Source organism: Mytilus trossulus, chromosome 4 (assembly GCF_036588685.1).
Source record: "Mytilus trossulus isolate FHL-02 chromosome 4, PNRI_Mtr1.1.1.hap1, whole genome shotgun sequence".
In the NCBI taxonomy this organism is placed as follows: Eukaryota; Metazoa; Mollusca; class Bivalvia; order Mytilida; family Mytilidae; genus Mytilus; species Mytilus trossulus.
In genome coordinates this window covers 74596286-74615764 of record NC_086376.1, presented here as the reverse complement: position 1 = coordinate 74615764, position 19479 = coordinate 74596286, and the positions used below count along the sequence as shown (strand labels likewise).

Genomic DNA, 19479 nt, shown 5'->3' with positions numbered 1-19479 from the left:
TTTATGAAAAATTGCATTGAATTTTTAGCCACAAGTTTAACATTTAGGAGGGATGTCAGCCTCAAAGTGCTGTGTAATAAACTTTTTATATCTTGACCTTTTTTTAACAATAAATTGTTGATATTTGTGTTTATCAGTTTTCATCATATCTTTTGACAGGTGAACAGAAATCAACATTACTGCAAGTTTGTAAAGATTTAGATGAAATGGCTGCAAAAATACATTTCTTACAACTTTGTCAAACACATTTACAGGTAAGAAAACAGTTTTCATATGCCTGCATTATGGATAGCTATTGAGTGTCTGTCTCTTCATTTAACTGCCCTTACTCAAATTTATTTAAATGATGTTAAATTTTGTTTACAAGTTTTGATTCCATCAAAACAAGATTTGTCTTATTTTGACCATTTCAGATTTTTCATTCCAGAGTTGTAGAACCTTAGTTGTATAAAAATTATAACATTTAAATTATGTCTTGTGGTAACTTGAGTTTAGAAATATTTTCATACTTTATTACACACTTCAATTTCAAAGCAACAAGCTGGTTCGTTCATTTTAGCTTCGCTGTGCAATGACAAGTTTATCTTTTAATTTTTCAGATGTCAGTAACTGAGTTATCTAGTATTCATCCAACCTATTTGTACTCAGTGGTAACATGTGATCCTGACCAGCCCCTTAAACTAAAACCTTGCCAGGACAACCCCTTACTCCAATTCCAGATCTTACGGGAACCACAGACAGGCTGTGAGATACAGGCTTTACATGCAGGAATGACAGATGGTCTCATGTCATATCTCTTCTCATCGTAAGTTTTCATGCTATTTTTCCACTCGCTCAACATTGGAAGGGAAGTGACGACGCCCCTAAACGCACAAATGACGGTGATAAAGGCGCGTATAATTAACGAGTTTTTTCAGGTGACGGATGAACTCGAAAGTGGTCTATTGTAACGGATATTTATAATAATTAAATACCACATTATGTGCTTTAAAATATTATTATAAACTTGTTTTATATAATATTACAGTTTCTAACAAAACATTTAAGGCCTGTGACATAAGTTTTTTGTCATTTAAAAACATAGTTTAATTAAAGTGTTTATATAATATTAATTTTATGTAGTTTTTATATTTTAAAAATAAACAAAAATATCCATAAATTTATATGGTTTTTTTTCATCCAAGAATATTGGTACTCAGATTAAATGAATTTATAGTAACTGTTTAAAAAATTGCTTACCACACATCTTTCATCTTAAAAGATTGTTTTATTATTATTTTACAGGACTGCGTTAAGTTTTGGATATATCCACCAGTATTTATTTTGTTTCCGATATTTTGTATCACAGACAGATGTTATGAACTTTCTTATTACCAAATATAGGAGTGCTAAAGGGTAAGTTACACAGATCTGTAGGCTGTAAGGTGGGGCATAACACTACAGGGAGATAACTCTCAAAAATCAGCTGAAAGTTTTAATCACGTTCTATTGTTAAGGGAATATTTATCTACTCAATGATCAAAATTTTAGTTGGTCAAACTGTTATTATATCCAAAAAAAATTCTGATAAAGTGTGTGGTTCAAGTTGATATTTTTGTCAAAATTTTATGAAAATTAAACAAGCCAAATGTGGTTGGTACCATATTATTATCAAATTTTGTTATCTTCTTAAAATTGCAATGAAAAGAATGAAAAAGATATGATTGAAAGAAGATTTAAGGTATTCATTTGTCAATGAGACGGTATACCAACAACACAATTATAAAATGTGTATTGCTTACTTATTGGAGAGATTTGTTGTGATTCTTAGGCCAGACTTTTTTTATTATCTGTTTAACGAGAAAATTTGTAAAAAAATAGGGTCGAGGGGACGAAAAAAAAATAAAAATAAAAGTGCAAAATTGGTCCAGTCGACACTAAAAATTAAAAAAAACCCAATCTAAGTGACCTTTTTTTTTTTTTTTTTTTTTTTTTTAAGAATTTATCAAAATACAAGAACAATGGAAGAAAACAGACCTCTAGATTGTGAGCTGGGCTACTAAAATTTTGATAAAATTTAGTTCAAAATACAAACATCATTTAGGAATAATTTGGTCTGAGCTACCAGCTTGAGTTTCCTAAGTTTTATTCCGGTGTAGGGTGCAAACGTGTACTGTAGGACGGGGAGGACAGGGGTAAGGGAGACAGGGAGAAATGGGGTAGGAGAAAGGAGAAAGAGGGTGAGAGAAAGGAGAAAGGGGGTAGGAGAAAGGAGAGGAAGGCTGGGAGAAAGGAGAAAAAGTTGAAGAAAGGAGAAAAAATAAAATATCTCTCCTTTTAAAAAATGATCTAATATTTCAAGAAAAAATATCAAAAGGAGATGTTTTATTCTAATGGGAGAAAGGAGAACAGGGAAAGGAGAAAGGAGAAATGGGGTGGGAGAAGGGAGAAGGGTACCCCCTGTCCTCCCCCTCCTGTAGGGTGCGAAAGTGAAAGGGGGTGAACGTGAATAAAAAAAGTGGTTTTTCAAATGATTTGGTCCCATCCATACACAAAATTCAAAAAGCATTATTGATTTTAATTGATATCTTTGATACTATTTTAATATGCATACTACGATACTTCTTCAAAGGAAAAATATAAACCCAAACTCTTCCAAAACGTTGACCGGCATGTCAGGTTCAACATCTGCCTCGTTGGTTATAATGCGGCTGATGCCAACATCTTCCGGTAACTCATTGGACAACATGACCCCGATTGCCTCATCTCTATTACACTTAACAAATTTGAGTGAACACGAACTTCTCTCTAGTGATCTGAGTTAAAGTTTAATGTAAAAAAACGGTCCCTTCGCGGAAGGACTACTTTTATTTTTATTCTGAAATCGGACAATGTGGAGTCGGCGGATCTCGTTAAACAGATAATAAAAAAAGTCTGGCCTTACATACAAACCATCTGATAAAGAAGCACATTGTTAAATACATATATGAACATGAAATTTGTAAATTATACTATTAGTAGTACTTTTGATAATACCAATTAACTGAACAACTTAGTCTACATTTGTTCTGAAATTCCCAGTAATGAAATATTTTTATGTCTTACCAACGATAGTAGAGGGGCATTATGTTTTCTGGTCTGTGCGTCTGTTCGTCTGTCCGTTCATTGGTCCATCTGTCTGGCTTCAGGTTAAAGTTTTTGGTCAAGGTAGTTTTTGATGAAGCTGAAGTCCAATCAACTTGAAACTTAGTACACATTTTCCTTATGATAGGATATTTCTAATTTTAAAGCCAAATTAGACTTTTGACCCCAATTTAAAGGTCCACTGAACATAGAACATGAAAGTGCGAGTTTCAGGTTAAAGTATTTGGTCAAGGTAGTTTTTGATGAAGTTTGTCCAATCAACTTAAAACTTAGTACACATGTTCCCTATGGTATGATCTTTCTAATTTTTATGCCAAATTAGACTTTTTACCCAATTTAACAGTCCATCGAACATGGAAAATAATAGTGTGAGTGGGGCATCTGTGTACTTTGAATTAAAAGCAGAAAAAATGAAAACAGTTATTTTTATTTTTCAGGAACAATAAATCAGGAGAATCTAATTTAACGAGGTTGAGACAAAGAGTATTAGATGTACTATATTTCTGGGTGGAAGGATTTTATTCTGTAGATTTTGACGACAACTCTGACCTGATTGATACACTTCAAAACTTTCTGGAAGAAGCTGTAAGTAATACATTCAAAATTGATTGAAATTTTTTATTGTAGTATTTAAATAAGGATTAAAAAAGAGACGAAAGATATCAAACGGACATTTCAACTTATAGTTTAAAATAATCTGACAACGCCGTTGCTAAAAAAGAAAAACGTTTAAACAGACAAACAATAGCAAACAAAACACAACATAGAAAACTAAAGACTGAGTAATATTAACTTAACCAAAAACTGAGGTAATATCAGGTGCTATGGAAGTGTAAGCAAATCCTGCTCAAGATGTGGCACCGGCTGTGTTGCTCATGTTAGTACATTCTTTGGGGGGAAGAGGATGGTGTTGTAGTTACTACATTTTTTAGCTTAACTGCTCTCATGTGTTAAAATAACTGGAAATATCAAAAAATAGCTTTGTATATATTCTTCAACAATGTAAATTATGTTCTTTTTTGAAATGTCTGCACTCAAAGAAAAAATATGGATATAGTGACAACCTTACATTATTGTTTTCAAGTTATACAGATGCACTTTCTTTTCAATGTTAGATGAACTAGCATAAGACCTCATGTGATGGGAATGTTTTCAAGTGCCCGAATCTTAATCTTACTTGATTGACTTTTTTAAAGGGCATCAAGCCATCTTCTGAATATGAGGAGCCCTCCTTACAAGATTTACTGAACAGTTGTTTAATTGGACAGAATATAGACCTTTCTTCAACAGCCACAGAGGATAATATTCATGTCTATAAACCAGGGACACAGAAAAAGGTACAGTTCTATCAATTTTATTTTCGACAATCATGCTTATTTTCAGTTTGAGATCAATTCTATTTAGAAATAAACATCAATTTATTCACAATGTTTGTTGACTCTATTCTTTAGAGCTAGACATATTGTATAGACACATGTCTATTGTTTAAGACTGTTTGTTGTGCTCTATATCATTTGATTATGTTTGTCATTGGGTTGCTGTCTTATTGACTTAAATCGTTATCTATTCTATTAAATTTCTAGTAAAAATGAAATCTAGAAAAAAAATTGAAATCTTATTTTTTAACAGTTATTAGTTAATATTGAAACTAAAAGAAGACAAAAGTATATTGATATGTAGATTTAAAGCAAGTTTTGTTCAATTGTTCCCACATTATTTAAAACTTGTGTTTAAGCTTCTAGGATTGTTTTCTTTAGGACAATAGTGAAGAACCTCAGGTAATTTGCATGTAGATGGTGACATTTACAAAAAAACCTTAACTTTATGTTTAACTTTCAGTTATTTTTGGGATACATATTTCTTGTGCACACATATTAACTTACATCCTTATTGTATTCCTTGATGAATGAATGGAAAAATTAAAAGTTTGTTAAATCATAATTGTATTAACATCAAATTAAGTCATTCTATATATATTAAAAAAAAAAAACTGTTTACTAATTTAGTAGTAATAACATGTGAGAATTTTCTGAATACTTTGTGTAAAATACAATCCTAGCACAAGTATTTGCACAGATACCTTCATATATTGATATTGTAGTAATTTATTAAGTCGGGAATCTTAGGAATATAAAATAATTGGTGTTCATGGTACTCATTAATAACATGAATTTTCATTATCTTTTCACTCTTTTTAGCTCACTTGGCCCGAAGGGCCTAGTGAGCTTATGCCATCACTTGGCGTCCGTCGTCGTCGTCGTAAACTATTTCAAGAATCTTCTCCTCTGAAACTACTAGGCCAAATACTTCCAAACTTTAACAGAATGTTCCTTAGGGTATCTAGTTTATAAATTGATCTATCAACAAACATGGTCGCCATTGCTAAACATATAACATAGGGGTCAAATGCAGTTTTTGGCTTATATCTCTGAAACGAAAGCATTTAGAACAAATCTGACATGGGGTAAAAATGTTCATTTGGATAAGATCTATCAGCCCTGAAATTTTCAGATGAATCAAACAACCCATTGTTGGGTTGCTGCCACTTGATTGGTAATTTTAAGGAAATTTTGCAGTTTTTGGTCATTATCTTGAATATTATTATAGATAAAGATAAACTGTAAACAGCAAAAATGATCAGCGAAGTAAGATCTACAAATAAGCTATATGACCAAAATTGTCAATTGACCCCTTAAGGGGTTATTGTCCTTTAATGACAATTTTTCACAATTTGTTCATCATATTTGCTAACTTTAAAATATCTTCTCCTCTAAAACTACTCAACCAAATTCAACCAAACTTCAACTGAATGATCAGTAGGGTGTATAAAATAAAGTTTGTGTTTTATTTTCTATTTTGTCCAAAAATATGGCCGTCATGGCTAAAAATAGAACACAGGGTAAAATGCAGTTTTTGGCTTATATCTCAAAAACTCCAGCATTTAGAGCAAATAAGACAAGAAGTTAAAGTATTTATTGGGTCAAGGTCTACCTGTCCTGAAATTTTCAGCCGAATTGGGTAACTGGTTTTTCAGTTATAATGCCCCTGAATTGATGATTTTAAAGAAATTTTGCAGTTTTTGGTTATTATCTTGAATATTATTATAGATACAGATAAACTGTAAACAGCAAAAATGATCAGCGAAGTAAGATCTACAAATAAGCTATATGACTAAAATTGTCAATTGACCCCTTAAGGGGTTATTGTCCTTTAATGACAATTTTTCACAATTTGTTCATCATATTTGCTAACTTTAAAATATCTTCTCCTCTAAAACTACTCAACCAAATTCAACCAAACTTCAACTGAATGATCAGTAGGGTGTATAAAATAAAGTTTGTGTTTTATTTTCTATTTTGTCAAAAAATATGGCCGTCATGGCTAAAAATAGAACACAGGGTAAAATGCAGTTTTTGGCTTATATCTCAAAAACTCCAGCATTTAGAGCAAATAAGACAAGAAGTTAAAGTATTTATTGGGTCAAGGTCTACCTGTCCTGAAATTTTCAGCCGAATTGGGTAACTGGTTTTTCAGTTATAATGCCCCTGAATTGATGATTTTAAAGAAATTTTGCAGTTTTTGGTTATTATCTTGAATATTATTATAGATACAGATAAACTGTTTATAGCAAAAATGTTAAGCAAAGTAAGATCTGTAAATAAGTCAATTTGACCAAAATTTTCAATTGACCCCTTAAGGAGTTATTGCCCTTTAAAGACTTTTTTCACAATTTGTTCATCATGTTGACTTACTTTAAAAAATCTTCTCCTTTGAAACTGCTGTATCAATTTCAGCCAAACTTAGGCTAAATGAGTTTCAGAGTATCTAGTATAAATTTTATATTTTATTTCCTTGTATGTCAAGAAACATAGCTCCTATGGCTAAAATAGAACATAGAAAAAATGATTTCTTTTTTTTGCTTTTGAAGAAAATAGGAGGATTTAAAGAACATTTAAATAAATTGAAAAGCCAAAATAATCATTGATGAGAGATTTAACCAAAAAAATTAAGGTGAGCGATTCAGGCTCTTGAGAGCCTCTTGTTTACATTTATTTTTATTTTTGATTAGCTTTTTCTTCATTATTTTAGCAAAATAAATGGAACATAAAATTCTAAGGAGGGGTCAATTAATGTTAAAAAAAATCCTGATATGCTGCATTGATTTACCCCAAAAGTTGGAAAAGCCTTAGATGTATATATACTGAAATGCTTTCATGAAAAGATTGTTCAGATTTAGCTAGTTCATATTCTAAAACTAAGTTAGAAATGGAGTATTTTCAAGAAATTGACTGATTGCGTGGTTGACAATATGTTTTGGTCTGTGTTAATCCTTTATATTTATGAAATTAAAAATTCTCATAAGTTTTATACTGTGGATTCATTAATATTCGTTGGATACAAATTTTCGTGGTTTTTGTTGGTACAGGAGAACCATGAATTCAAATGTTCAACGAAAACAAATTTTCTAAAGGAATGAGTGTAGACTTTGCCAAAACCACGAAATGAAATATCCACGAATATGTAAATTTTCCTCAAACCATGAAAATTGGTACCCACAGAAAATAAATGAATTCACAGTATGTATATATTTACCTGCTTGTCCTCTTTTGAGTGGATATTGACAGGGACAGTCAAATCTCTTATGGAGCTTAAGATTCTACATCATCTGGCTTACAAATAGTAAAGGTTAAAATTTTCACCATAATTTGTTTCAATGTTAGAAGAATATGAACTTTTACAATTGAAAAAGATATGTGTTTGTTAATGATAGACACTTTCAATTTCAGTGGGACACCCTTAAATCAGTGGTGAAGTCAAAATCTAACAAGTCTGTACTACCTCATGTAAAACCAGGGCCAGTAAAGCCACATAGACGTGGAAGTGTTGATCTAGATTTGAAATTATCCCGGAGAACAGAGAATTTTACCTTAGCTGACTATACTCCTCAGAAATTGGCAGAACAGCTGACATTGATAGAACAGGTACAGAAAGTACAATGTATTACTTGCAAAGAGTTGTTTCAAATTATATATTTTTAAAAATATTTTCCAATGTTAAAGTAAGACATGTTCAAATTTTGTAAGTTACATTTCCTACTAAAGTAAGGGAAATATTTTGGGCATTTTAATCTTTGTTATTCTTGTTTAACATTAAATTTTTCAAAACATTTTGTGATTTAGTAATATTTATGTTACTTACCTGTTTCTTTACTTACCTATTTTGTGTTACTTACTTATATTTTTTTTCACTCTTGTGTTTTAGGGACTATTCCAGCAAACTCATCCTGTACATTATTTAAACTCCAAGTCGCAGGGAGTAGGAGTATCATTAACGTTAGCCAAGTCTAGAGCACCCTCTACTTTCAAGTAAGTTTTATTTTGTATGGAAGGTTTGAAAGTTTATTGATTTATTATAGAAATTATAATTTAGATTTTCCTTAAAACCAAGCCTATACTAAATAGTTTGGGTTATGTTTCTTAAATAGTTTAATTGTTGATCGCATTCAACTTTAGACATGTTGATTTAGATTTTAAGATATATGCCAAATTAGGTTTTAACTCAGATTGTGATGTTTACAAAACATGGGCATCTGATCTTATGAGAAGGGAATGGCTTTCTATGAAAACATATGCATTTATTATAATTAGTTTCTTCTTAAGAAATGTTATTTTTTTAAATTGATATTTCAGGTTGAACAGTCCTGCTAGTGAAAACCAGACTGAGTATAACTTGTTTGTATGTGACATCAGAAATGAATCTAACATGCAGCAGATGATTGAGTTCTCTAACCAAGTTTCTCATTGGGTGGCTGCTGAAATAGTCAGCTGTTCCTCTGTCAAGGTAAGGGGAAAAATTTGTCAACAACCAGAGGTAGCTTTCATCTTAGTTTCACACAAGGGCTGCTAAGATTGTTAGGGTGCAATCAACAGTTTTTTTTCTATATTATCATATTTTGAGGGACCATGCATAAGTGACCCTTAGTGGTGGACTGATTAATAAAGATACTTGTATAAGACTAGATATCACTGGAATCAGAATGTTCTCTAGTTTATAATGAAATAAAAATAAAGTGTACTTTTAATATATTAAAAAAAATCCATCCTAAGAACATGGGGAAAAAAGGCCTAATTTGAACATAAAAAAACTGAAATCAGGTCATGTGCACACCCATGAAGATCCATTACATTTTTATCGAGCCTTCGACTTTAGTCGAAAAAGCGAGACTACATTCCGTCGTCGTCGTCGGCGGAGTCCACAAATATTTACTCTGTGGTTAAAGTTTTTGAAAATTTAATAACTTTCTTAAACTATACTGGATTCCTTCCAAACTTGGACAGAAGCTTGTTTATGATCATAAGATAGTATCCAGAAGTAAATTTTGTAAAAATAAAATGCCATTTTGTCTGTATTTTATTTATAAATGGACTTAGTTTTTTCTGCAGGGAAACATTACATTCACTCTGTGGTTAAAGTTTTTAAAATTTGAATATCTTTCTTAAACTATACTGGATTTCTACCAAACTTGGACAGAAGCTTGTTTATGATCATAAGATAGTATCCAGAAGTAAATTTTGTAAAAATAAAATTCCATTTTTTCTGAATTTTATCTATAATTGGACTTAGTTTTTCTGCGGGGAAACATTACATTCACTCTGTGGTTAAAGTTTTTAAAATTTGAATATCTTTCTTAAACTATACTGGATTTCTACCAAACTTGGACAGAAGCTTGTTTATGATCATAAGATAGTATCCAGAAGTAAAGTTTGCAAAAATAAAATTCCATTTTTCTGTTTTTCACTTATAAATGGACTTAGTTTTTCTACGGGAAAACATTACATTCACTCTGTAGTTAAACTTTTTAAAATTTTAATAATTTTCTTTAACTATTTTGGGTTTGTACCAAACTTGAACAGAAGCTTGTTTATGGTCATAAGATAGTATCCAGAAGTAAATTTTGTAAAAAAATAAATTCATTTTTTCTGTATTATACTTTTAAATGGACTTAGGTTTTCTGCCAGGAAACAACACATTCACTCTGTGGTTAAATTAAAAAAAAAAAATTATGACTTTCTTATACAATTTTAAATTTGTACCAAAGTTGGACAGAAGCTTTTTTATGATCAAAAGCTAGTATCTAGAAAGGAAATTTTGTTAATATATGGTACCTGTGTATCTGTATTTTACTTATAAATGGACTTAGTTTTTCTTCCAGTTACATTTATACAGTCTGCAGTTAAAGTTTTTAAAACATTTATTCCATTCATAAACTATCCTGGATTTTTACTAAACTTGGACAGAAGCTTCTTACAATCAAAAGATAGTATCAAGAGGAATATTTTTATTGATTGTTTTCCTCATTTTTGTTGAGCCTGGGAGTTACAGCAAAGTAGGCGAGACACTGTGTTCCGTGGAACCCTTACGAATTTTTCATAATCAAAACGGTATGAAATTCATAGGTTTTTTCATGGCCTTTCAAAAAAAAAATCTTGTTTCAGGGTACGGTTACCTGCTCTGAAAAGAGCTACAGTGGCTACATATAAGTTTTCATTTTTGACTGCCTACAAAACAGGATGTATACAGTGTTGTCTCCCCTCAAAACATGTATATTTAATATTATTTTCTAAATATAAATATGAAATAGTTAATCATCAATCTGAAGCTCTAGTCTTTCTTTTCCTTGCAGAGCCAGACAGCAGTATTAAGTAAGCTGTTATTTACAGCCCAGACTTGTAAGGATATGAGAAACTATGCCACATGCATGTCAATCTTAGAAGGCTTGGAAAACTTAGTCATCAAACAGTTACCAATATGGAAAAATCTGTCTGCCAAGTGTGTTGCAGTAATGGAGGAGCTTACCACTACAAGGGTAAATATCTGTGTAGTTTATAGGTGTTTGTAACCCCTCATATAGATATGAGGAGGGTTTCGGTCAAGTCATGCTCTGTGTGTCTATCATTTTTTGTTGTTTGCATAATAACCTGAATAAAAATTATCTATGTCAACATATTATCCATGAAGCTTGCTTTAAGTAAGAGCTCTCTATTGAGAATAGGAGTCTTCAAACACTTTTTCTTTTAAAGAAATATACTATTCTTAGAAAAATGGTTTTAATGTAAAATCTCTTTTTTTTGTGTAGCAATTGGGGTTATTTAACACTTTCACACATATAATTTTGGAAAAAGAACATTTTATCTCTGGAACTAAAAAACATCAGAGAGTCATGTGCATTATTGGTTTGAAAAGAACAAAAGTTTTTAAAAACTATGAACACAATTAATGTCTATAGAAATAAGATTAACAAACCTTATTTGCCTTTTATAGATCTTCCTGAAAAGTGATGTAGGATCATTGTTGAGTAACAAGGACAGCCACATGTATCCCACAATCCCATCAGTGGTGCTTCTACTGCTACATATACAGCAGTGTGAAATAGGAGGATTTAAACTGGCAAATGGAATGTATAAATGGAGTAAAATGAGGTGAATAAAATAAAGTTCAGCAATTAACAGCACATTTTACATGTCATTAGTATAAAATTTGTTAACAGTTTTTAGATGAAAATGGGAGATAAAGGCTTGTTTTAACAATGTGTCATTTGAATTTCAGTAGTTCAAAAAGTATTTTAATGTAATTTTGCTTTCTTTTAGATCTATTTGCAATGCTATTGATCAAGTCAGGATATTTAAGAACCATTTATATGGATTTGACCCAGAAATTGACCTACAGGAAGTACTTGTTCAGAGAATGAAGGAGTTCTGTGACCAGGATGTTCATCAGATTGCAGCTCAGCATGATACAAATTATCATAGAATGTCTAGTGGTGGAATTGTTGGTGCCTTCCGTAAAATGAAAGGAAAACTACAATCAAAATAAACTGCTGAAAAGTTGAGACTGCCTTATCAAAAATGCTTCAGAAAATGCCCATTTTATGTATGTCAATGGAGTAGAAACAATAATTATTAAGAAACATGTGAATGAAATTTTAACAATTAGTTTAAAATCCATCCTTCAGGACAACTGATATATTTGTCTCAAGGAAAAAAATGTGCCAAATTCCTGTGAAGATCATGTAGTGCTGATTATTTAGATATTATTAACTCTTAACAACTCAGTTAACAGTATTTTAGATGTAAAATGAAGATAAAAGTACTTTTTAACAATGTATGATATAAATTTTAGAAAAATTAAGTAGTTCAGAAATACGTATTAGTGTTACAGAGGTCCAGCACTTTACCTAGATTAATTATTGAGAAAATATAAAGCACTTTCATGACTGGAAGCATTATATGATGTTCCAATTGTCTTCCTTATATTCAACAAATCAAATGGCTTCAATATTAATGTAATGTATATCAAAATCCAGGATCAAGATATACTTCCAAATGACATTAAATATTGTGATTAAAAGAACCAATAGTGAATTATGGGGACTTTATTTCCCTTTATTATGGAATGATCATATTGTGATTAAGGTATTTTTAATATTTTTTAATTGCCTTTTACAAAAATAGGGAATACATTTCATGGCCAAAGAAAAGACTTTTCTATTGTTGCCATCTTATTTTGTTCATTACTAATGCTTTTTAAAACCTACCCCTTGAAAATTAGTTTCAACGGAGTGGTTTAATATATCGCAAAGTAAACTGGTTTATATATATTTCAAGGAAATGTCAGAAGGAGAGATAATCGCTTTCATAAGACTCTTTTATGCTGCTGAAAGTTTAATCAGTGATATTTTAGGTTGTATATTTATTAGAAATATATTTTGTACAAAAATCCATATTTTATTATTGCAATATATAGAAGTTTGTGATACACTGTATATACTTTTTACACATCTATGTTTACATATATATATATTTTATTATAAATAGTTTTATGATATTATTTTTATAACTTTATATGATCTTATATCATTCCAATAACCTTTTTTTCCTAACAAAATGGTATTTTTTTTACACAATTTTTTGTGTGCATCATTTTATTTTATATTTTCTTTTAAAAAGATGTATGAATTGTTTGGAAATAAGTCTGTTCAAAAGTATTTCCAAAATAAGATATATTCTATGGCATTTTCAATAATTTAATCCAGCAGATTGAGACTTGGCAATTTTATTATTTTATATATGGTATGTGTTATGAAAAATGTTGTACTAAAGTTGTAGTCCATATGAGAATCATACAAGATCCAAATTTTGTGATATGTTTCATGAAAGGCTACACATTTGTATTTTTGTCAATCAGTTAAGTAGATTTACATGACTGGAATTAGTAATATTTTCCATTAACTGCCTCACCAGGATATTTTTTCAAATATTTTAAAGGATTGGAGTTATCTCCCTTAATCAGATTTTTTAAATTTGCATTTTAAAGAATTAAAGTCTTGTAGGGTTCATATTATAAATTATATATGAATTTCAAAATCCTTTATAATCCTAAAATTTGAATTGTGACTTTTCACCCATGAATCACATTGAGTATGAATCTAATAAGGACTAGTACTTGAAATTTAAAATTGTTAATAATAATCAAATGTCTAATTAAAAATATATATATTTTATGTTTATTATATTTATATACCTACAAAGTTGTTAAACAGGGTTGTTTGCTTGCCCATAGATCTGCTAATACTAAACTGTGATATTGTGTATTATAGTATATTTATTTATTGTTTATTTTATAATTTTATATTCTGCTGACGTTCTTTTATAACTATGCATTTATAGAACATACAGGCATTTATTAATTTGTTGACATTTATATTCTAAAAATAAACTTGTACAAGTTGTATTGCATTACTGGTAATATCATCAAATGATATACCATTTTATATTCTAGGATTTAAACTATCAATATTCTATTTTGTGTTACCATTCAATTTTAGATACATGGGAAACAAAAGACAGAAAACCACTGTATATTCATGAAATTATGATGAATATTTTTCAATCTTTTATAGCTGATAAATTTCAAAACATCGAGGGGTTATTGGTTTTTTTTTAAGAAAATTTCTGTCTTGTTTAAAAATGTATGAAAGTTATTTTACATATCATATTACAACATCTAATGACTTCCACAAATAAGTATACCTTGAATAATCAAATATACCTTTATAATACCTGTATCTTATCAGTATATCAATATGTATTTTGGACACACTGTCGGCTTGTATTTGTTAAACTTTATTGATTATTTTCTAAAAATGAAAATAAAATGTTTTTGAAAACTTGTTTTGTTAGTTTTGTTAAAAATTTGCTATGTATTATAGAAATGGATTTAGCTCACATCATATCTCTTTGTCTATCAGTACATCCAGCAGTAATTTTTTTTTTGATTCACATCAACACAGAATGATTAAAATATAAAGAATGTATTCAACATAATCGTACATGGTCGTCGATACAAAGTACAATAATGAAACTAAAAAAAACATGTTTCTCATGACCATATGTCTCTAACCTTAGAGGGACCTCATTGGCTGAGTGGTCTTAGTAGTCCATCTACTATATCAATAGCCTGTCAACACCAAGGTTTTGAATCCTGCACTGGATTCCAATCTTAATTGACTAGGATTATCCTGTATTCCTACTGAAGGTCTGTGGTTCATTGTGGGTACTCAAGCTTCCTCAAACTGATCACCAAATAGCACAATATCATTGAAAGTGGCATTTAACACCAATCAATCATTTAACCTTATATCATTCTGAATATGCATGACATATTTGTTACTGGACGTTAAGCAATCAACTATTAATCAATTCAACTTTGGATTAGTTGAATAGTTGTAAGGTATGTTACACTTCAACTTATTGAGGGATCACTGTACTGGAAGTTATCTAATAACTTTACAACTGTAGGGATCACTGTGGTCCGAGACCACAATTGTCGTCCCTTGATTTTCGTTGTTCACGAATATAGTCCCTAGTGTTAACAGTGGGTTACTTGCCATTAATTTTTATACCCCTTCCAAATTTATTTTATGTTTAATGCCTAAAATTGTAAGTAGGGGGGTGAAATAACACAGTAAAAAGCTGTCAAAAGATTTCAAGACACCCTAAATACAAAATTGTCCATATTTTGAATTAGAGACAATGAAGTTTTCTATAATTTTGATATAATTTGTCCCAAAAGTAGTACAACACACTGTAAAAATTTCATTGAGAAAGCGCAGGTGGGATTTTTTTAATTTTCATTTATGTTCTAAAAGAAATGCACTATGAATTAATTGTGTAATCTCGGACCCTGTACTGGAAATTATCTTGTAACTTGACAAGTGTAGGGATCACTGTACTGGAAATTATCTTATAACTTGACAACTGTAGGGATCACTGTACTGGAAATTATCTTATAACCTGACAAGTGTAGGGATCACTGTACTGAAAATTATCTTATAACTTGACAACTGTAGGGATCACTATACTTGAAATTATCTTATAACTTGACAACTGTAGGGATCACTGTACTGGAAATTATCTTATAACCTGACAAGTGTAGGGATCACTGTACTGAAAATTATCTTATAACTTGACAACTGTAGGGATCACTGTACTGGAAATTATCTTATAACTTGACAACTGTCTTGCATCTTGCTTTAAACAAAATGTCTCTTAGATTGATATCATCAAGCCAAATCTTTGTGTTATTGATATCATAATCTTATTAATAAGTTTCTTAGATGTGTTTTTATCAGACAAACAGCATTTATATGTTAAAACATCCTTGTTTTCCAACTTGTTTCTGTTTTCACATGAGTGAGACCTGGTACACAGACTCCTATTAAGAATAAAAAGTATTACAAGTCTCAACACATTTTAACATTAACACCAGAGGAAACTTTTTATATTTTTACTTACCGGGTATTAAAATCAATACAACATTCCATTAGTTGAGTAGAAACTTCTCACAGTTGTGTGAGCTCCCCTTAGTTTCTTTTACAGGGATTTGTATTGATGTTGCCTTTGTTAACTGTGTTTGGCACAACATTTTGGAATTTTGGATACTCAATGCTCTTCAACTTTGTATTTATTTGGCTTTTTAACTATTTTGATCTGAGCGTCACTGATGAGTCTTATGTAGACGAAACGCGCGTCTGGCGTATAAAATTATAATCCTGGTACTTTTGATAACTATTTAGTATTTATGCCAAGACTTGTTCCTGATGGTAACTGTCTTGTCTATCCTTGGTCCAGAAATGCTATATTTTCATTTTAAACTTTTATTTTCACTCATATTTTAAGGTGAAGGAATTTATGTGAATGGCTGGCTTATAAACTTTGTAATTTCTCAGGGTTAGATAAGATCTATTTTCAATTTGGCATTTCTCCAGACACAGGTATAATTCATTGGCATTACGTGCCAGTTGCCACTAGTAAAATGCAAATTGCAGACCTGTTTCATGGTTTTATTTTATAATGTTTACCGGTATTTGTATTTTGAAGTTTAATGGATATAGGAAGATGTGGTGTGAGTGCCAATGAGACAACTCTCCATCCAAATAACAATTTAAAAATTAAACCATTATAGGTTAAAGTACGGCCTTCAACACGGAGCCTTGGCTCACTCCGAACAACAAGCTATAAAGGGCCCCAAAATTACTAGTGTAAAACCATTCAAACGGGCTCTCTGTGATGTTGGCTTTTTTTTTATATGAGAATGTTAAAGATAACAGATAGAGAGAATAAATAGCCAAACTAATGCAAGTGATGACATTATCAATTAATTTCTTTTTTTAGTTATTTTCTTTTACTCAATGTCTTGACAGGTGTTTTTTTTAGCTTATCTGACTTAGAAGATCTGTTGTCATTAACTTTTTTTAAAAATCTTCTCTGAAACTACTTGGCCATATACCACCAAACTTTAAGTGAATGTTCCAAAGGTTAAAAACTGAAGCTTGGGAAGGATACAGTAACAGGGAAGGTAGTGATGTTGCTAATGTCAAATGTTATTTTTCGCAACATCATACTGACATATCAGCAAAGATGCATTTTAAACGTATTTAACTTGAAAATGAGTTCATGGACCCCTCTTTTTAAAACGATATTTGGTTTGATTAGGTATGAAGATTATTTGTACCAATTTTTATGAAAACGTAAATAAGTTCAGTAAGGGTCATATTGGGCCCCAATTATAAAGTTAATCTACCAGATAAAAAATATTTTAAGTTGAGTTAAATACATGTGAGAAAGTTTTTTGAATCAATTATTTACAAAGTTTTATTCTAAAGCATTGATTGTTACATCCCAGTTAGGTCAAAATAAGGGATTATGGTGAAATTTGACAAAATTGGCAGTATTTCAACCAAATTTAAAGTTAGGAAACATAGAGCGCATGCCGTCGACAACCTTAATATTCAATCTTGACATGTAAAATGTCATTACAAACATAATTGTCAAAAATCTTTTTTGTCGACGCATGCACTCTATGTTTCCTGTCAAGTATTCAATGGAAATTTACCCATTTTCATTTTTTTTCTTGGAAAATCAAAATAAGCACCATGTGTTACGTCATGAATAAAACGTAGGAATGTAAATTTGCAACAAAAAGACTTATTTCCTATCTAGTCACTGTATTAGCTATTATTTATTGTAGTATTTGTCAATAAATCCCAATTTAAGATTTAGGCTAAAAAGAGGGGCCATTTTAAGGCCTTACCAAACCTACACCTTTGATAAATGTACAGGAAAAATTGACATTTTTTTCTACATTCATGAACATTTGATAAGTATGAGTTATTTGTAAAAACAGAATGCATAAATTTATATGCCATTTATATGGAACAGAAATTACAAATAATTTAGCAAAAAACAGCTGGTGTTTATCTTTTAAAACAAAAAAGTTATTTATTTCTGTCGAAAGGGAAATTCATCCACAATCCTAATTTTGAGTTAATATCTGAAATTTTGACCTCATTTTACTTAAAAAGTAGCACATGAAGTTATATTTTATTACATATTTGATATAATCAGGAAAAAAATAGCCTATAGATATGGAAATTTTCATCAAAATTTAAATACAGGATCAAAACTGTATCATGCCCTTAAATATGGCCACAGTTTCTAAAAATAGTACATCTGGGTAAAATGCTGTTATTGGCTCATACACTTTTAAATAAAACATTAAAATTTATAGAAGTTCAACACAATAAAAGTGAACAACAGGTGATGGTCTATCTCTTGTTGACTTTTTATATGACGGCAAAAAAAATTGTGGTCGAATATTGGTATCACGTTGGCGTCATCGTCATCGTCATCAGCCTCATCTAAAAACAGATGGCTTCCGGATAATAACTCATAAGAGTAAACAGAAATCAATAAAATTTTAACACAATGTTAATAACCACAAAAGGAAGCTTGGAATTGGCTTTGGGGATTATGGTCCCTAAGGTTTAGGAATAGGGGGCATAAAGGGCCTAAAAATAGCATTTATCTAGTGTCAGAACAATAAGTTGTGGATAAGTATTTCAATTGTTCTATTTTTAGGGCAAACAGTCTAGGAATAAAGGGCCAAAAGGGGGCCAAAACAAGCATTTTTGTAGTTTCAAGTCAATTAATTGGAGTTATCATTCTTTGTCGGGAATGGTTGTTGAATCACCTAAAACCAATGCTATATACAATATACAATGCAATATTCACTTAATTACCAACTGATGAATTAAAGCAATATTTACCATTCAGTGATTACAAGCACTTTGATTACTATTCTAGGGTTATGCCCCTTTACAAGTGGAAAAATTGTAGATTTTTTTTAGTTTCTGTTCTCTTAACTTAAGTTTGTCTCAACTAAATTTAATGAAATATGTATATAATGCTTTAATATAACCTCTAAACTCAGTTTAAGTTCAATTTTTTGCAGCTTCACTTTTACAGTTCTTGAGTTATGTTCCCTTCTAACGTTATATGCTAGCTGGGGCATCAATTGTGTCCTTTTGGACACAATCCACATTTATTTTTTTAGAAGTTACTATTAATTAATATTAATTTTAACCATGACTATATGAAATTCTATATTTTAATATTTTATGCTGTATTTAAATGAGTAGTTATTGTTGCAACCTCCATTAGAAATTTGAATTGAGATCATTTTTGGAATAAGGGAAAGGGGGGTAATTTTTTTCTCTCATTTCAGATTTCAGAATTTAAAAGGAAAATTTCTTCTTATTATTTCTTTGAGAGGATTAATATTCAGCAGCATAGTAAATTGCTCAAAAGCAAAAAAAATCTAAGTTCAGTAGACCACATTCATTCGGTGTCAAAAACCTATGCTGTCTCAACTGATTAATCACAATCTAAATTCAGGGACGTATCCAGCTTGAATGTTGTGTCCATACTTGCCCCCAACAGGGTTGTCGACCTCTGT

The 19479-nt window shown here is 30.6% G+C and overlaps 1 protein-coding gene across 8 annotated transcripts in view; it reads left to right on the top strand.

The window, feature by feature from the left end:
• LOC134715965 (kinase non-catalytic C-lobe domain-containing protein 1-like) overlaps positions 1-14350 on the top strand; it is a 52126-nt gene extending 37776 nt beyond the window's left edge. For 7 of the 8 annotated variants that reach the window (XM_063578568.1, XM_063578570.1, XM_063578569.1 and 4 more), the window contains 12 exons: positions 160-254; positions 600-805; positions 1285-1395; positions 3561-3708; positions 4320-4460; positions 4881-4901; positions 7911-8105; positions 8386-8489; positions 8814-8964; positions 10808-10990; positions 11446-11603; positions 11772-14350. In XM_063578568.1, the coding sequence (XP_063434638.1) occupies positions 160-254; positions 600-805; positions 1285-1395; positions 3561-3708; positions 4320-4460; positions 4881-4901; positions 7911-8105; positions 8386-8489; positions 8814-8964; positions 10808-10990; positions 11446-11603; positions 11772-11997 (1739 nt within the window). In that variant the 3' untranslated portion in view covers positions 11998-14350. The remainder of the gene's footprint in view (positions 1-159; positions 255-599; positions 806-1284; positions 1396-3560; positions 3709-4319; positions 4461-4880; positions 4902-7910; positions 8106-8385; positions 8490-8813; positions 8965-10807; positions 10991-11445; positions 11604-11771) is intronic. The other variant, XM_063578574.1, reaches the window with a different exon arrangement.
• Positions 14351-19479: the final 5129 nt, after the last annotated feature.